This window comes from Coffea arabica, chromosome 2e, assembly GCF_036785885.1.
Source record: "Coffea arabica cultivar ET-39 chromosome 2e, Coffea Arabica ET-39 HiFi, whole genome shotgun sequence".
In the NCBI taxonomy this organism is placed as follows: domain Eukaryota; kingdom Viridiplantae; phylum Streptophyta; class Magnoliopsida; order Gentianales; family Rubiaceae; genus Coffea; species Coffea arabica.
Window position 1 is genome coordinate 42,522,509 of NC_092313.1, and position 17,852 is coordinate 42,540,360.

The 17,852-nt window shown below is 40.9% G+C and overlaps 1 protein-coding gene across 2 annotated transcripts; it reads left to right on the forward strand.

Annotated features, from left to right (window-relative positions):
• The first annotated feature begins 330 nt into the window (after positions 1 to 330).
• Positions 331 to 14,507, forward strand: LOC113700994 (peptidyl-prolyl cis-trans isomerase CYP22-like). 2 transcript variants are annotated; one of them, XM_072080522.1, is made up of 8 exons: positions 331 to 660; positions 9,485 to 9,508; positions 10,423 to 10,510; positions 10,892 to 10,984; positions 13,283 to 13,376; positions 13,575 to 13,632; positions 13,728 to 13,784; positions 14,210 to 14,284. In XM_072080522.1, the coding sequence occupies exons 1-7, from the start codon at positions 467 to 469 to the stop codon at positions 13,774 to 13,776; spliced, it is 600 nt and encodes a 199-aa protein (XP_071936623.1). In that variant the 5' UTR covers positions 331 to 466; the 3' UTR covers positions 13,777 to 13,784; positions 14,210 to 14,284. The 2 variants fall into 2 exon arrangements, with proteins under 2 accessions (XP_071936623.1, XP_027077226.1); XM_027221425.2 differs by lacking the exon at positions 13,283 to 13,376 and having other exon boundaries at positions 334 to 660; positions 13,600 to 13,632; positions 14,210 to 14,507.
• The last annotated feature ends 3,345 nt before the right edge of the window (positions 14,508 to 17,852 follow it).

The window sequence follows — 17,852 nt, forward strand, 5'->3', positions numbered from 1 at the left end:
CGACCGAGCATTTGTAACGTTTTCCTTTAAAAAATGTCTCCAAATGAACGCTTGCTATTTATAAAATACTTAAAAATAGATTTTGTAATTGAATCCATTTTGAATATTTTTATAGATGCAAACATTTATTTGGGATTTTTCTTAAAAGAAAAATGTCACTAAGGTGTCACAACATTAAAATCAAGTAACCAATCTCACTATTAGATCGGTATATTGAACTTTTTGAGCGTATTTTCATTTATTTTTTAAACTTAAATCTACCGTCCAAGGATATAAATGAATATTTTTGAACCATAATTGGATGCAATCTTGAAAACCCATAACCCGAGGGAGTTTGTGTGGAATTTACACTAAAAAAAAAAAATTCTCTTGTTGCGTCAACTTAACGCTCTGTTCTCTTCCTATTCTCTCCGTAGTTTGATTTCGCGGTCGTGAGTGTTTTGACCCGTTAGTAAAGAGAGTTTTCATGGCGGCATCATTAGGCGGCGGCAATGGTGGTGGTGCTGCGGGGGCGGCGGGAGTGGTGGAGTGGCACCAGAGGCCTCAGAATCCCAAGAATCCAGTAGTTTTCTTCGACATTACGATCGGTACAATGCCCGCAGGCCGTATCAAAATGGAGCTCTTTGCTGATATTGCCCCCAAAACTGCCGAAAATTTCCGGTAAATACGCTTTAGGCTCCTCTTCTACCCAATATATTCTTCAATATGCATAGATTGTACAAATGGGTTTCGTTGATTGTGTTTTTGTTGGCTTTGAAATACCAAAAGAGGGTTTGTTATTACTTGGATTGTGTGTTGTTAATACTATGAAATGATAATTCAAGATTGGATATGAGGACACAAAATGTAATCAAGACCATGGGTTTGTATGGTTTATGAACCAGATTTGGCGCGACTAATCATCTGGGGATTAGGAGTCATAGAATTCCTAATTAATTTTCTCTGTTTCTATCTCGGTTGCGGTTTGCAGGATATCAATTAATTAGAAAAATTAACGACAGTAGAAAGAATAAGAAATTCGAGAACAGTGAAAAGTAGTCATCCCAAAGTAAGATGATTTACCATCATATTCGTACTCTTGTTATAGGGAGCAGGCGATAATGGTTAATGGATGCTGATGGTGCATTTGGGAACTATTTTGGACTAAATGTGTACTAACTTTTGTACGAAATGTAAATTTTTTTTTTCTTTGTTAGTATAAGTGGCAGATCTTGAACTTGGGACCTCTCACTTGCACTCCCTCCGTACCGCCCAATCCATCCCTCCCCCGAAATGTACATCTATTTTGTGTACGTCGAATGGTGCATCTAGTCTAAAGATTAGTATAAATGACCCTCCTAAAAATTTGTTCAAAATTATGCCTGCTTTATCATTTATCAATGTTAGCGCACCCATTTTACAGTTTTTCCCTATTTTTATCTGTTGAATGTTGCTCCTTATGCAAGAAGGTCTCACTGATTTGCTAAAAGAATTATGTTCATCTGCTACTGTTTCCCTCCACCCTATCAGTGTTGATGTATATTTTCAGTTTAACTTGAAAATGTTTGAGAATACAGTTAAATGTGTTTTTTGGCCCCATTAAAGATCATTTAGTGATTTTTTCTATTTGCTTTGGTTTTATATTATCCTGTAGACAGTGGACTATCTTTCTGAGTGTCATTAATTCCCTTATCAAAAAAGAATAGCCGGATCAGGACTGAGTTTAATCTTGTAAATGCTGAGTCATAAAGGGATTAGTCTGGGTCCAGTAAATAATCACAAATATTAGCAATGTGGAAGATTGAGTAGAAATGTGGAGGGCTTGCACGGAAACCAGATTGGAATATACTTTGCATACCACTGTTTAGTGGGGGAAAATCTCCTAATCTAGCTTAGGACTATCACGAAGCTTGTTTTTCATCAGTTATGGTTACAACTTACAGCAGGGAAGGCCAATGTCTCTTCAGTGATGATTGCTTTACTTGAATAATCATGTGGTTCAATTTGTGATACGTTCCTCGATCAACTTGTTTCGAGACACGTAGCACGTTTGCCCAAGGATCTAGCGAGGTTGTCCAACGCTTGAATTGCGGAACTTAGAATCAAACGGACGACACGATTTGATTAAAGGCGGTAGACGACACTCCGATGAAGGTGAATACTCCAGGGGAATAGGTCGGTAGAACAATCAAGGACAAGACGCAAGATTGCTCAATACCCTTGTCAAAGCAAGTGAAAGGCTCGAATTCTCTCTCAAGAAGAAGAATCGAAAATAACAAACTTTATTGATAAAACGTCTACCTTTAATGCTTACAAAGCAAGCCTTTTTATGGGCAAGACTAAGGAAACCCTAATATCAAAACCCTAATATCGACTAGCTAGTTGGTCGGCCACTCCTTGGACAGGGTGGGCCGATCCATGGACTCAATCAAAAGGGCCTAGGGGTTCGGCCATCCTCCAACAAAAAGGTGGGCCGAATCCATGGCTAACAAAAGGACTAATCTAACTTAAGACTCCTAACACTAAGGCCTAATCGGCCATGGGCCGCTTGGACTCTTCACGGGCTCTCTTCGCGGGATTGGATCATCGTGTAGACAACTGGGTTATCACCTTCCAAGCCTTCAATGTCTCGATGAACCCCTTGTTGGTCTTGAACATTCCACACAAGGGTTTGGAGTGATTCCTTGAATTGCTTAGCCCGTGCACGTGTGACTGGATCCAATGGTACTTGAACTGGGTCATTGCGTGGGCCGAGGTCCGTGCACACATCAGTCCCCTACTCTTGAGAAGGATTTGCCCTCAAATCTGGATCCTCCCCGTCAAGAAATGGACTCAAATCTGCGACATTGAAGGTCGCGCTAACAGTGTACTCCCCAGGTAGCTCCAATTTGTAGTTGGAGCACTCGAAAGGGTCCATCTCCTCTTGGGGATAACTTGTTTTGTCGCTGCTTGGGAAATCTCTCCTTCCTCAAGTGTAGCCAAACCCAGTCTCCAGACTCAAAAATCATCTTACGACGGTGCTTGTTTGCTTGCTGGATGTATTGCTGAGTACGCCTCTCAATGTTTGTTCTAACGGCTTCATGTAACCTGCGCACAAAATCAGCTTTCTTTTTCCCATCTAAGCTTGTGTGCTCAGAGGAAGGTAAGGGTACCAAATCCAAGGGGGTCAGCGGGTTAAGGCCATAAACAATCTCAAAAGGTGAGTAGTGTGTAGCACTATGAACAGTTCGATTGTAGGCAAATTCAACATGAGGCAAACACTCTTCCCAAGTTTTAAGATTCTTTTTAATCAAAACCCGAAGTAGAGTACCAAGTGTGCGATTGACAACTTCAGTTTGTCCATCGCTTTGTGGATGACTGGTGGTGGAGAAAAACAATCTAGTGCCAAGTTTGGATCACAAAGTCTTCCAGAAATAACTCAAGAACTTTACATCTCTATCACTAACAATGGTCTTAGGCATGCCATGCAGACGGACAATTTTTTTGAAAAACAAAGTAGCAATATGAGATGCATCGTCAGTTTTGTGACATGGGATAAAATGGGCCATCTTAGAGAATCTATCAACCACGACAAAGATGGAATCATTACCCCTTGGTGACCTAGGTAGGCCTAAGACAAAATCCATAGGCAAGTCCACCCAAGGATAGTGAGGAATAGGCAATGGGGTATACAGACCGTATGGATTTGTTTTAGACTTTGGCTTATGACAAATGACACATCTACTAACCATGCATTCAACATCCCTACGCATGTGCGGCCAGTAAAAGTGCTCTTGTATCATGGTTAGAGTCTTAACAGTGCCAAAGTGTCTCATGAGACTACCACTGTGTGCCTCTCTAACCAAAAGATCACGAATGGAGGAGTTAGGGATACACAATTTATCCACATAAAACAAAAATTCATTGTGCAAGAAATACTTTCCATGTGGACTCTTTATGCAAGATGCATAGATTTCCCCAAAGTCATGGTAATGGGTATATATCTCCTTGAGCATCTCAAACCCTAACAACTTGGCATCAAGAACAGCAAGCAAAGAATGTCTACGAGATAAAGCATCAGCTACAGTTAGTGCACATGCGCCAAGTACCATCCTTTTTGGGGACAAGTATCACAGGCACAACACAAGGACTTAGACTCTCTTGTACCCATCCCTTACCTAATAGGCCATCAACTTGCTGTTGGAGCTCCTTTGTCTCCTCAGGGCCCATGCGGTAGACAGGTTTGTTGGGTAGTGGTGCTCCAAGAATCAGGTCGATTTGGTGCTCAATCCCTCGAATAGGTGGTAAGCCATCAGGGATCTCATCAGGGAAAACATCCTCAAATTCCTGCAAAAGAGCAACCATACTCGAAGGCAATGCCTTATCGAGTTCAGCAACATCTAAGAGCACATGTTTGCAAATCATGAGAAGTACAGGCTAATCAGAATTCACAACTTTTCTAACGTCCTTAGCCTTAATGATCATGTTTTGCTTCCTAGTGGTAGGTGTAGTGGGTGATTTGTCATGCGTAACACTAGATGTGCTTACTTGACCCTTGGTCGATTGCTCACTTGTAGAAGTGGAGCTCTTGCCAGGGTCGGCCGTCTTTTGCTTTCGCTTTTGACGGTCTATGTCACACTCCCTTTGCAATTTTAATTGGTCTTTGTAAACTTGTGCAGGTGTGAGTGGTGTGAGGACCTTACGTTTGCCATCGTGCAGAAGTGTGTACTTATTTGCCCTTCCATCGAATGTGACGTGTTTGTCAAATTGCCAGGGTCTCCCTAAGATGACATGTGTAGCATGCATAGGCATTACGTCACATACGACTTTATCAGTGTAACTACCAATTGAGAAGGGAACGCGTACCTGTTTGAAGACACGTACCTCACCATCCTCACTTAGCCATTAGAGGCGGTAAGGATTTGGATATCTAGTAGTTGGGAGCCCTAAACTCTCAACCATGAGCAAGCTCGCCACATTCGTGCAACTTCTATCATCGATGATGAGGCTACACACTTTGTCACCTACTTTACAACAAGTGTAAAATAGGTTCTCTCTTTGTAGTTGCTCGTCCTCCTTAACTCGGGCGGTTAGCACTCGTCGCGCTACCAAGCAACCTACTTCCCCTTGTGTAGGCGAGCAAGCTTCCCTAGCTGATTCTTCTTCCTGGTAGTCGCCGTTGACCAATTCGGACACCTCCTCACAATCGTCATCATCGGACACGATTTCGCCATTGTGAGTGATTAACATGACTCGTTGGTTTGGACATTGAGACTGAATATGTTCAAATCCTTGGCATTTAAAAGACTTGATGTCCCTACTCCTAGTCTTAGAAGACTCATGTGGTACCTTAGAGGTAGACCTGGATGCATCAAGAGTTTTGTTAGGGGCAAAATTGGTATTAGGATTAGAGGCATTACCTTGAATTCGGCTAGAAGGAGTTGAGGTAGCAGAATTTCCAACTTCGTGGGTTGTCCTCCGTGATAGGTTTCCCTTCCAGGAAGGCGAGTGGGAAGTTTGGAAGGTACGGGCCCTACGCCTCAATTTCTTTCCCCTCTCAGCCTTGTTGGCTAACTCAAGAAGGTCATGGATGTCCACATAATGTTGGAGCTCCAAGATTTCCTGAAGGTCAGGATTGAGACCTCTAAGAAACCTGGCCATGGTCGCTTCGCCATCCTCTTGAATGTTTGCCCTCATCATGGCCATCTCGATCTCCTTGTAATAGTCCTCCACACTCAGTTGCCTTGAGTGAGGGTTTGCAGTTTGGAGTGGAGATCTCGATTGTAGTAGCTTAGAACAAATTTCTTACGCATCAATGCCTTGAGTTCTCGCCAAGTTCGGACGCGTGGTTCTCCCATTCTCCTTCTATGGGTCCTTATTTGGTCCCACCAGACTAAGGCGTAGTCGGTGAACTCAACGGTGGCAACCTTAACCTTTTGTTCCTCACTATAGTCATAACAGTCGAAGACCATCTCGATACGGCCTTCCCATTCCAAGTAAGCCTCAGGATCACTCTTGCCTTTGAACGCGGGGACTTGAATTTTGAGTCCCTTGAATTCGTTTTTAGACGTGTCCGTCGTAGGCTTCTCAGCACGTTCATCATCCTCACTACCCGAGTAGGCTTCACTATTTGCTCCCCTGGTGTCACGGTTACTCCGGTTGTGAGATCTAGAACGAGAGCCTCGTGTGAGACTCTTGGAGAGTTCATCAAAGCGAGTGTCCAATTCCTCCATTTGTTGCTCACTAACTCGCCTGAGCTCGTTCTTCATGGCGGTGAACACCAAGGAGTAGTCAGTGGGTGGTTGTTGTTGCTCCATGTCTCTCTTGACGCCCTGCAAAAGGTAGAAATAAGAAGAAATAGTGCAAATATATTCTCACTTCACTCCCTTAGTGGATCACTCTCACTCTTGAAACAATCTTACCCAGTGCCTTTACCTGTCGGTTTAGGTAGGTGAGAAATGCTGCTCGAGTCCAATAATCGTCACCGACTTTTCCCACAAGAATGTTCACGAGTGTAAGACACCAATGTGGATGGAAAATGAGGTGAAATGGACGAATTTGGAGGGGAGGTAGTGGCGGACAGCAAGGGGTGCGCCAATGTGAACAAAAAGGACAAGAAACCCTAGTTTCCTAAAATGTAGGAGTAGATTCCTAAAATGTAGGAGAGAATATAGGAAAGTGTCCAAGTGAAACAAAAGAGTTATCCAAGTATTTTACTTAGTTTCCTAAAGTGATTTGGAAAACAAGTTAGTTTGGAAACTCTTTAGCAAACCTCTCTTAAACAACCTTTGGAAAGTTCCAAATTCCTCTCCAAGTGGTCTTGCAAATCAGATTTGGTATCTACTCTTTCCAACCGAAATTTCCAGAATTTTTCTCCTTCTTAAACCCTTTCCCAAGGTCGGCTAATTCCCTATAAAAAAATCCTCTTTCACAGCCGCACCTTACTCACAATAAGTTCGGCCTTTTACCCTCAAGAACAAAGCAATTCGGTTCCTCCCTTCCTTGCGCAACACACAACAGCCTCAGCCCCTTTGGTTCAAGACAATGGCATCTTAAGACAATGGAAGCAATGTCACTCAAGCTTCCCCCCAACGGGTTGCTCAAGATTCCTCCAAGAAATTTATTCCTAAACCAAGAAAGCCTTTCACCACCGCAAGAGAGTATAGGAAGTTGTTTATTCGAAGGGAAGTTCAAGTTTTCAAGAAACAAGGTCAAGAAATCCAAGAACCTCGAAGGGTGGTTCAAGTTATCAAGGCACAAGGTGACCAAGAATTGTAAGAAGAGATTGGTTGAGTACCTTTCTTGGGGTTTAAATTTCTGTTTCGGGTAGGAACAAGATGTAACAAACTGATTTGGCAGTAAATAACCGAGCTCTTCCTTCTTTTTTTTTTTCTCTTGTTCGGCCCTCTTGCCCTAGCCGAATGGCTTTCTTTCTTTTCCTTTTTCGTTTCTGTTTTTTTTTTTTTTTTAAAACGTAAAGGACAACACAAGTGCTTGGCCGAATGGTTCAACCCAGATTCGCACAACCCTCTCTTTCTTTTTTTTTTTTACTACAAGCTACGCTCAAAACCGCAAGTTCTTGCAAAGATTCTCCAAGAAAACTTTCAAGAGCTTCAAGAGTTTCAAGATTGGTTTCAAGAACCTCAAGAAACCCAAGATTCTTGTAGGTTTCCTTCAAGATTCACAACACCAAACAAGTTAACCCAAAATCAGTCTAGAAAATTAAGAAAACAACTTGGATAGCTCACGAATCGATTTGGACAGATTAGGCACACAAAGCAAACGAAACCCTAGCCGCACTTAGCAAACCCTAGCCACCAAGACAAACCTTAGCCGCCGCCCCTTGAACTTGCTCTTGTTCACGGACAGGTTGGGCTACTACTACACGCACTACTTGGTCAGAATTCGGATGCAACAAGGACACAAGCTATGGTCAGATTATCAACGGCAACAACAACACATGTATGGACAGATTTGACGCAACCAAGAAAGAAACGGGCAGACAGATTTTGTTTTGTTTTCTTTTCGTTCTCTTTTTTTTTTTTTTTTTTTTGATGAGTGCGGACACAAATGGACAGAAAGGGAAGACTCACAGCAAGACACAAGACAAGACACGGACAGAATTTTCTCAACGAAAACGGCGCAACAAGAATAACAACTATACGAACAGAATTTTTTTTTTTTTTGTAAAACAAGGCAGAGGAACAAGGAAAACTAAGACAATGACTACGGATATAACGGAAGATACCTCCACCAAAGCTCTGAAGCCAACTGATACGTTCCTCAATCAACTTGTTTCGAGACACGTAGCACGTTTGCCCAAGGATCTAGCGAGGTTGTCCAACGCTTGGATTGCGGAACCTAGAATCAAACGGACGACACGATTTGATTAAAGGCAGTAGACGACACTCCGATGAAGGTGAATACTCCAGGGGAATAGGTCGGTAGAACAATCAAGGACAAGAAGCAAGATTACTCAACACCCTTGCCAAAGCAAGTGAAAGGCTCGAATTCTCTCTCAAGAAGAAGAATCGAAAATAACAAACTTCATTGATAAAACGTCTACCTTTAATGCTTACAAAGCAAGTCTTTTTATAGGCAAGACTAAGGAAACCCTTATATCAAAACCCTAATATCGACTAGCTAGTTGGTCGGTCACTCCTTGGACAGGGTGGGCCGATCCATGGACTCAATCAAAAGGGCCTAGGGGTTCGGCCATCCTCCAACAAAAAGGTGGGCCGAATCCATGGCTAACAAAAGGACTAATCTAACTTAAGACTCCTAACACTAAGGCCTAATCGGCCATGGGCTGCTTGGGCTCTTCACGGGCTCTCTTCGCGGGCTTGGATCATCGTGTAGACAACTGGGTTATCACCTTCCAAGCCTTCAATGTCTCGATGAACCCCTTGTTGGTCTTGAACATTCCGCACAAGGGCTTGGAGTGATTCCTTGAATTGCTTAACCCGTGCACGTGTGACTGGGCCCAATGGTACTTGAACTGGGTCATTGCGTGGGCCGAGGTCCGTGCACACATCAATTTGGCTATACGTGCTGTCTATTTTGTGCTTTTGTTCTGTCATTGCTGAAAAATAGTGATGGTCCATGTTGGGTGGTGGGAAAGTAATAGCTGACAAAAAAAGGGTTACAGGTCAGAAAACTTTAGCATTAATATTTAGTTTCCTGAAGTTTTTTAACGTGTCAGTGCATGCTTTTAGTTATTTTAGGACTACAATTGTTTCCTTCTCTTATTTGTTAGTATGCTCGTATTACTAACATTAATTGGCCCTCAATGATCAGGAAATTCGATCTCTTGTTCTGTTGTTTTCTTAGTCTGCATGTGCTGGGTGAAATTGTCTTTTACCTAATTCACTTTCCTGAAAACTGTTGTCAAGAAAGCTATTTTGATGCCTGATCTTTTAACTTTTTTCTGTACTCTCCATATGATTCTTTATCGTAATCTTTATATTGCTGTCCTTGGGAGTCTTGTAAAATGCCTATCTTTAACATATTTTTCTTTCCTGGCCAGGCAGTTTTGCACCGGTGAGTACAGGTTAGTAAATGCAAAATTCAGGACTAATGTCTTCTCTTTACTTTTTCTGTCAATTGTTCTGCAGTTTACATTGATTTAAGTGCTGAATTGTACTATCCACATTTTGTGATTTGCATCTCTGTGGCTTGTTTTTTTTCAATTTTTTTCTATTCTTTTAATCTTCATGCACTCTTTCGTGTTCTTTATTTTGTTTTCTTGTTTTGAAAAGGGGAGCTTTTTGTTCATAGAAGTTATTGGACAAACTTATCCTAGGGAAATATCATGTTGTCTTCAAGCCCTAGTTAATCCGGCACTATATTTTGCTGTGAAAACAAAATAAAGTTGAAGTCATTTGAATACCCGGGAGTTCTGTTTGAAAATCTGGCCGTTATATAGCCTTTGCAGGAAGTTGAAATTGTCCTGAGCGTGATTTATAAATGGATAAAAGAAAGAAAAAACATGGATTGCACAATTACAGAAAAAGGAAATTGGTTTTTAAATGTAGCAACAGGCCTAAAGAGCATTTTAGATGATGAAGGCATAAATGTTGGCCATAAATCTACGCTTCATAAAATGTCTGACACTTACATCTCATTTTGTGATACTATCTTGAATTGTCTTGTGCTGTCGGAATGGTATATACTTCAGGATTGGTTTAAAACCTTTCTAAGAATAAAATTTGGAAATTGGTTTTCGCCTTAAACAGGTGTGTTTTCTCTATAATTTGGTTGTTCCAAAATCAATGGCTGGTTTCATTCCTCAGTTTGTTTGTCTCTATCCATATTTCCTCACCATTGCAGTGTTACTGAAGTTAATTTTCTTCCCTTTCTGTTATTTTCTCTATCAGTTTAATTTGTTAACTGTGTTTAAAATTTCATCCTTTTTGTGGAAACTTTTGCACTAGTTGGTTGTTATCTAGTGGATTCAATTGGCAGGAAAGCAGGATTGCCTGTTGGTTACAAAGGATCTCAGTTCCATAGGGTGATCAAGGATTTCATGATACAAGGCGGTGACTTTGTGAAGGTGGTCCCTCCCTCCCTCCCTCCTCCTCTCTCTCTCTCTCTCTCCGTGCACATCTGTGTAGGTTCAGATTTAGTGGTCGTGTCTGATATTGTGGTTAAACACGTTTATCCACTGTGCTTTCTTGTGGGCCTGAATTTATTACAACCAAAGGTGATTATCGGTTCTTAAATGTCAAGTAGCATGCTTGTATCAAAGTTGAAATTTGCAGCCTCATAAAATTAGGCTGCTTTAATTTGTTAACACTGAATTAGAAAAACCATAATGTTATCAAATGCAGATCTTCAATGGATGAAACTTTAAATTTACTGTGAATGCAATAAAAGACATTACTAATAAGCCATTATCTATCTCTTAGAGTCTCATAATAGCCTTGTTCTGCAGGGTGATGGTAGTGGCTGTGTGTCTATATACGGGAGCAAGTTTGAAGATGAAAACTTTATTGCGAAGCACACTGGTCCTGGCCTCTTGTCAATGGTATGAAGTTTTTCCTTGGCATGCCTGTGACTATTTGTTGATGTGATAGCTAGATTTATTCTCTGGTCCGCCTTTTCCCTTCTTTAATCCCACCCATCCCCTGCTAAAAAATAAAAAAAAAAAAGAAAAAAGTGAGTAAGTGTGGAACATTGTCTGAAATTGGTTATTTGTATGATTTTAATAATCTTATCTGAAAAGAATGCCAGATGTCAAACTATTTTTTCGATGATTTAAACCAAAATGAATGACTGGCTTTCCACAAACCAACTTTTTTTGGGCTTCATACATCACTATACAGCCATGACCTAATGCCTTAAAGTTTTAGTTCTTTGTCTTTTTGGTTTAATGTCTTAAAAGTCTGACCAAGAATGGATTTACTCACTTGAGGTTATTCTGAATTATCATTTAGACATCCCTGAGGTTTGGGGGGAAAAGAAGTTACGTTGCTTTGATTTGATACTTAAGCATTCTGTTTTCCAGTTATGAAGAGATACTTAAACATTCTGCATTTTACTGTAAAGTTCTGATCTGATATTACAAAACTAGTGGATCCTTCCAACTAATTATCCCTTCTATGAACGTCACTCAAAGTAATATTTATCAAATACATATAAACTAACCATGGGAATTAATAACAAAAATTAAATCTACCATGTTTGCCATCCCCATCACCCTTTTCTCCTCTTGAGCTTCTGAGGTCCTGTTCCATCTATCAAATTTTCTTCCTTATCATCCCAAGTCTGATTGCTGTCTTTGCGGACATGAATAAAAAACAAGGCATAGTCCAACATTAAGAAAACATGGATTATCTTTCTCTGGAATATACTAAAGTTTCTGTGAAAACAGACAGCATAATGGCTTCTCACTAGTAATTGCAGAGAAAGACCTTTGCACAAACAGCATTACTAAACATAGCACCCACACATCATATGCAAACCATGATAAAAAGGCATGTGCAAAGGTGGGCAAAATGAATCAGTTTTGGTAGGTTATCTGACTGTAGTGGGCTAGAAACTGAGTGGGAAAGGAGAAGGAAAGGTAGCGATGCTTGAGGAGAGTTGGAGAGATTAGAGAAAGGAAATGCTAGCTTAATGAGGTCAAAGCTTTTAGGGAAGAGGTTACAGGCTATGTCGGATTGAAATTTTGAGGGTAAGAGAAAAGAGGAAGGATGTTTGTACTCAAAAAAAAAAAAAAAAGGAAGAAGAGAGGAGGGATGTAATGGCATTGACCCTTTAGGTAGGGAGGAATTGAAGTGGGTAGGAGAAAGTTGACGTGCTTTCAGCAGATTGAGGAGGAGGGTGGTCTGGGGATGGTTGTTGCAGAATTGGCTTTGAATCAGTGGGGTTTGATTGTTAGATGCTTGTTAGGCTTCCGTTTTAATTTTCTTGTGCTGTTATTTTTCTTTTATTTGTGCTATGCTTTTCATTTTCTTTCCTCCTCGTATTTGTTAGATCTGCAATTAATCAAGAAATTTGTTGTGGGGGAGGGTTTATGATTGCTATTTTATGCTCTATTTGCCACAAGTTGCTATTGGTGTACTTGTAATTTGTCAGTCTTTAGGGACTCTAATAACAGTAATAAAGTGCAATGGGTGTAAATGCAAGTAATAAGCAAGGGTTGTACGTTTCTTAAGTACTTGGGATAGTAATTATATCCTTGCATCGACACTGAAATGCATGTATTTCTTTTCCATGGTTACTTGCTACTTGATGAATTAGCTGAGGAATCAAATGAAAAGCTTTTGCAATGAATTAAGGTACATGGATAGGTTTTCTCGTGATGACTGACATTGGAAGCAATGCCGTTCCAACTCAATCACACTAGGTTCTGACTGGTTCACTCATTGTAATGGAAACTTTATCTCAAACCAGATCTTGATTAACTGTGACTCCACATTGTTGGTGTAGAAATTTTTTGTAATTGATCTGTTTAATCATATTATGAGAATAGGCTCTGTAAGCTCACAAGTCATTTATGTGCCAAAATTTTTTTTCTTTTATTCCTTGGTTTTGTACTTTTATTATGACTTGTCATCTCTTGCTTTTAATGATAACACTTCTTGTCATCATAGTTTAATTACCAATTATCATGTTCCTGTTAGAGATTATGTCTATAGAGTGGCAAAGAGATAAAGTTGATGGAGAAGGTCCATCTTCTAAAATCTTATACCGAGTTGTAAAACTTGGAGCACCTAATGAATATGTTGCATCACTGCTTAGTTGCCTGTACTCAATGTAGAAAATGTGACCACTCAAAAGAGAATATTTTCAAAATCCATTGATATGTTTCCATTTATAGGATTTGCTTCAAAGGGGACTAATGACGTTGTTGGACTTGCTTCAAAGGAGACTAATTGTTGGGGAAACTCTTAGTTATATTCTGCCTATTTATGGTCAATTCTTTGTTTTCCACTAAAATTGTCAAATCTACAAAAATAGGCTTCTTTTGTTATTAGCTTTTGTTTTTGGGGAATCAGAAAAGGGGTTCAGTTACATAAATTCATTAGTTTCTAGTAATTCAAACTTTACCAGCACTTATTGACTGCTTACTATCTGAATTTCATCTATATTGTTACATTTTGGTCTGTTAGGACTTGATATATATGTTTCTGGCAGGCAAATAGTGGACAAAATACTAATGGATGTCAGGTAAGAAAGGGTGTTTTTTCTTTTATCTGTCTATAAATATCACTATGCTTGAAAATTACTCCTTAAACCTTTAGTTATTCTGATATTGATTGCAGTTCTTTATCACATGTGCCAAGTGCGACTGGCTTGACAATAAGCATGTAGTTTTTGGGGTAAGTCTCACAGTTCTTTCCTTCAGATTTGTCCTTTAGATTGTTTTTATGTACGAGTTCTGCTTGTGACATTCTGTGGCATGTTTCAAGTTGCCATCTGCAGCACTTCTATGAGTTCTATCAGCTATTTGTGCGAGTCCCTTGTTACATTTGAGGTCTTATTCAATGATATCACCAACAAGATAAAATCTGAGACTTGCCCGAACAAGAAATTAGTTAATTTCCGCTGCTTTAAAGGAAAGAAAGTCCAGTTCTGTTTCTTGTTTGTCTCCAATTTCATTTTGTGAATGCAAAAAATGAATGTTGTTTCCTTGTCTTATAGTTGTTGCTATACCTTATTAATTATCTGTGTCAACGTATTATCTTGCTATAACTGAAAGTAAATTTAACTTACATGCTACACCATCCTTTTTATTTTGGTGCAGCGAGTACTTGGAGAGGGTCTATTGGTTGTCAGGAAGATTGAAAATGTGGCTACTGGACCTAACAATCGACCAAAATTGGCCTGCGTGGTTGCTGAATGTGGGGAGATGTGAAACGCCAATTCTGCGTAGCTATATTTGTAGGCTTTCTTATTAAAAATTTTGAATGTGTGTAGCCGCTAGTATTAATTTTGATTGTAAATGGTCTACATCGAGTATTTTGTGACCACCTAAAGATCTCAAAGGTCACAAAAAATTACTGGAGAAAAAATTGATAAAACATTATTGTTGTGGTACAGAACCAGCAATGCGGCTAGGAATGGGAATATTGAAGTAATCAGAAAACTTTAATTGACACTCAAATGGAATAGGAATTAAACGAACAACTCCAAATCTTATTGATGAACTTCGAATTTGGTTACAGAATCAGAATTGGTGGGAAAGAGGAGAAGGGGAAAAAGAATGCAGGAACTTGAGGAAAGGACAAGCAGAGGGGATATTCCCTCTCTGATTGCAATAACAAATCTTGACAAAAAAACTGCTTAACAATTACATGATCGTAACATTTATAGCAAACTACTCTAACTAACTTCTTCCAATAACTAATGAGTGATTGCCACGTGTAAAAGGAATCTTTGAGCTCGTCTGGTCCTAGCTTCCGCAAGAACAGCATGAATCCAACAAAGGCGTGATTTCTTGGTCACGCCTTCACTCTCCACTCCCATGTTTTCCCTTTTACCTGACTTCACGCCTTTCCTCTTCTATGTATTGCTTAATTGTTGACTCCGTCAGTCCACGTCTTCCTTTGGCTCCATTCCGCCACTTCCACGCCTTCCCCTATCCACCTATCACGCCTTCTCCTTAGTTAGCTATTGACTTCATGACAATACTCCCCCCTTGCAACAAATCTTGTCCCCAAGATTGGAAGGTGGGGAACTGTTTTCTAATCTCCTCAGCATCCTCCCATGTGGCTTTCGCAGGATCCGTGCCCCACCAGTGGATTAACCATTGGGTTGCAGCAGCATTTCGTTTCTTCACTAGCCCCCTATCAAGTACTGCCACTAGCTCCACTCTCCAATGCCCTTTTTCATTTGTTTCTGGCAATTGGAGTGTAGGTGTGATCTTATCCCCTACCTTTTTCTTGAGCAAGGACACATGAAAAATAGGGTGGACCTTTGAAGAAGCTGGCAGATTCAGTCTGTATGCTACATTCCCTATCCTCTCCTCAATTTTGTAAGGGCCAAAGTACTTTGCTGAGAGTTTGGTGTTCCCTCTCAAGGATATTGAACTTTGTCTATACGGTTGCAGCCTTAGGTACACCCAATCACCTTCACTGAACTCCCTTTCACTTCTGTTCTCATCAGCATATCTCTTCATCATTTCCTGAGCTTGCTTCAAATTCTGTTTCAGCAGGTTGTCTATCTGCTGCCTTTCTTTGATGTAATCACCAACAGCAGCTACTCTGGACTGCAGGTAAGGTCCCAGGGCTAGCTGAGGAGGGGGAAGGCCATATAATGCTTCAAACGGAGTCATCTGAATAGCAGTGTGGTATGAGGTGTTATACCACCACTCTGCCATAGATAGCCACTGGTTCCATTTCTTAAGTTCTGTATGTGACAGGCACCTGAGGTACATCTCCAGCACTTGGTTCCCTCTCTCAGTCTGGCCATCAGTCTGAGGGTGATAGGCAGCGCTGTAGTTCAGTTTAGCTCCCAACATACTGAACAACTCCCCCCAGAAATGACTGACAAATATCCTATCTCTGTCTGACAACATGCTATGAGGAATCCCATGTAGTTTACTGACATGATCAATGAAAAGTCTAGCTACCTTTGGGGCATCAAAGGGATGTGACATACTGATGAAATGAGCATATTTGGTAAACCTATCCACCACCACCATGATGGTGTTCTTCCCCTCTGATTGTGGCAGACCTTCAATGAAATCCATGGTGATATGACTCCATGAATGTTGAGGTATAGGTAATGGTTGCAGTAAGCCTGGATAAGCCACATGTTCATCCTTGCATTTCCTACAGGTGTCACATTCTAGAACCATATTCCTGATCTCTTTGTACATTCCTAGCCAGTAGAATAGTTGCTTTGCTCTCAGGTAACTGGCTTGGATGCCTGAGTGTCCACCTATTTGGGAATCGTGCATGCAGTGCAGTGATGATCTTTTTTCTGATGCCACCTTGACCTCCTACTACCCTGGTATGTGTAATCTGGTGCCTGTGTGGGAGTCAGTAGCACCTGTGATATGACCTCCTGGACCCACTCATCCCCTTCATAACTCTCTATTACCTCCCTGATCCAAGTAGGCACTGCACAGGATATGGTGGTGCACTTCCCTAACTCCTCTCTGCCCTGTCTAGAAAGTGCATCAGCAGCCACATTGTCCTTTCCCTTTTTGTAGTGAATTTCATAGCTCAGTCCAAGCAGCTTGGTGAGCCACTTCTGTTGGAGAGGGGTAGTGATCCTTTGTTCCAGCAGATACTTTAAACTCTAGTGGTCAGTGTGTATGATGAAGTGATGCCCCTCCAAGTAATGTCTCCACCTGGTCACAGCAGTTACCAAAGCTAGTAACTCTTTCTCATAAATCGATAGCCCCATATTCTTCTGTCCCAAGGCCTGGCTGAGGTAGGAAATAGGTCTCTTGTTCTGCATCATTACAGCTCCTATGCCACTATAGCATGCACCTGTCTCAATGATGAATGGTTGTGTGAAGTCAGGAACTGCTAGTACAGGGGTATTGCACGTTGCCCCTTTTAGTTCCTGAAAAGCCTTCTCTGAGTCTTCATTCCAAAGGAAGTTGTCCCTCTTCAGCAGGTTGGTTAAGGGTCTTGCTATGGCTCCATATCCTTTGACAAATCTTCTGTAGTAGCCTGTCAACCCTAGAAATCCCCTCAGTTGCTTGATATTAGTTGGTTTTGGCCAATTCTCCATGCACTCTATCTTCTTAGGATCAGCCTGAACTCCTTCTGCTGATATAATATGTCCCAAGTACTCTACCTGCCGTTGTGCAAAAGAGCACTTGCTCATCTTGGCATACAATTGGTGCTGCCTCAGAATGCCTATTACTTCAGTCACATGCTTCACATGCATCTCCATTGTTGGGCTGTAAACCAGGATATCATCAAAGAACACCAGCACATGCTTCCTCATCTGTTCTTGAAAGACTTGGTTCATCAGGCTTTGAAAGGTTGCTGGTGCATTGGTTAAGCCAAATGGCATGACTTTGAACTCATAGAGTCCTTGGTGAGTTCTGAAAGCTGTTTTTGGGATGTCCTCCACCTTGACCCTGATCTGAAAATATCCAGCTCTCAAGTCAATCTTGGTGAAGTACCTGGCTCCATGCAGCTCATCTATTAGTTCTTCAATCAGAGGCATAGGGAATTTATTCTTCACTATCAACTCATTCAACTGCCTGTAATCCACACAGAACCTCCATGATCCATCCTTCTTCTTAACCAACAATACTGGCGAGGCAAAAGGACTGCTGCTAGGCTGTATAATGCCTATTTCAAGCATTTCCTTTACTAGTTTTTCAATCTTTGTCTTCTGTATGTAAGGGCATCTATATGGCCTCACTTGGAAAGACTTGGCTCCTTCCTTCAAAACAATCTGGTGGTCGTGACTTCTAGTTG

Bases quoted from the DNA above. Each gene is read 5' to 3' on its own strand.
- LOC113700994 (XM_072080522.1), top strand. From the start codon at position 467: ATGGCGGCATCATTAGGCGGCGGCAATGGTGGTGGTGCTGCGGGGGCG. The intron at 10,985-13,282 runs GTATGAAGTTTT...TTCCATTTATAG, and splicing joins GTCCTGGCCTCTTGTCAATG to GATTTGCTTCAAAGGGGACT. The intron at 13,377-13,574 runs GTCAATTCTTTG...TTGGTCTGTTAG, and splicing joins TTATATTCTGCCTATTTATG to GACTTGATATATATGTTTCT.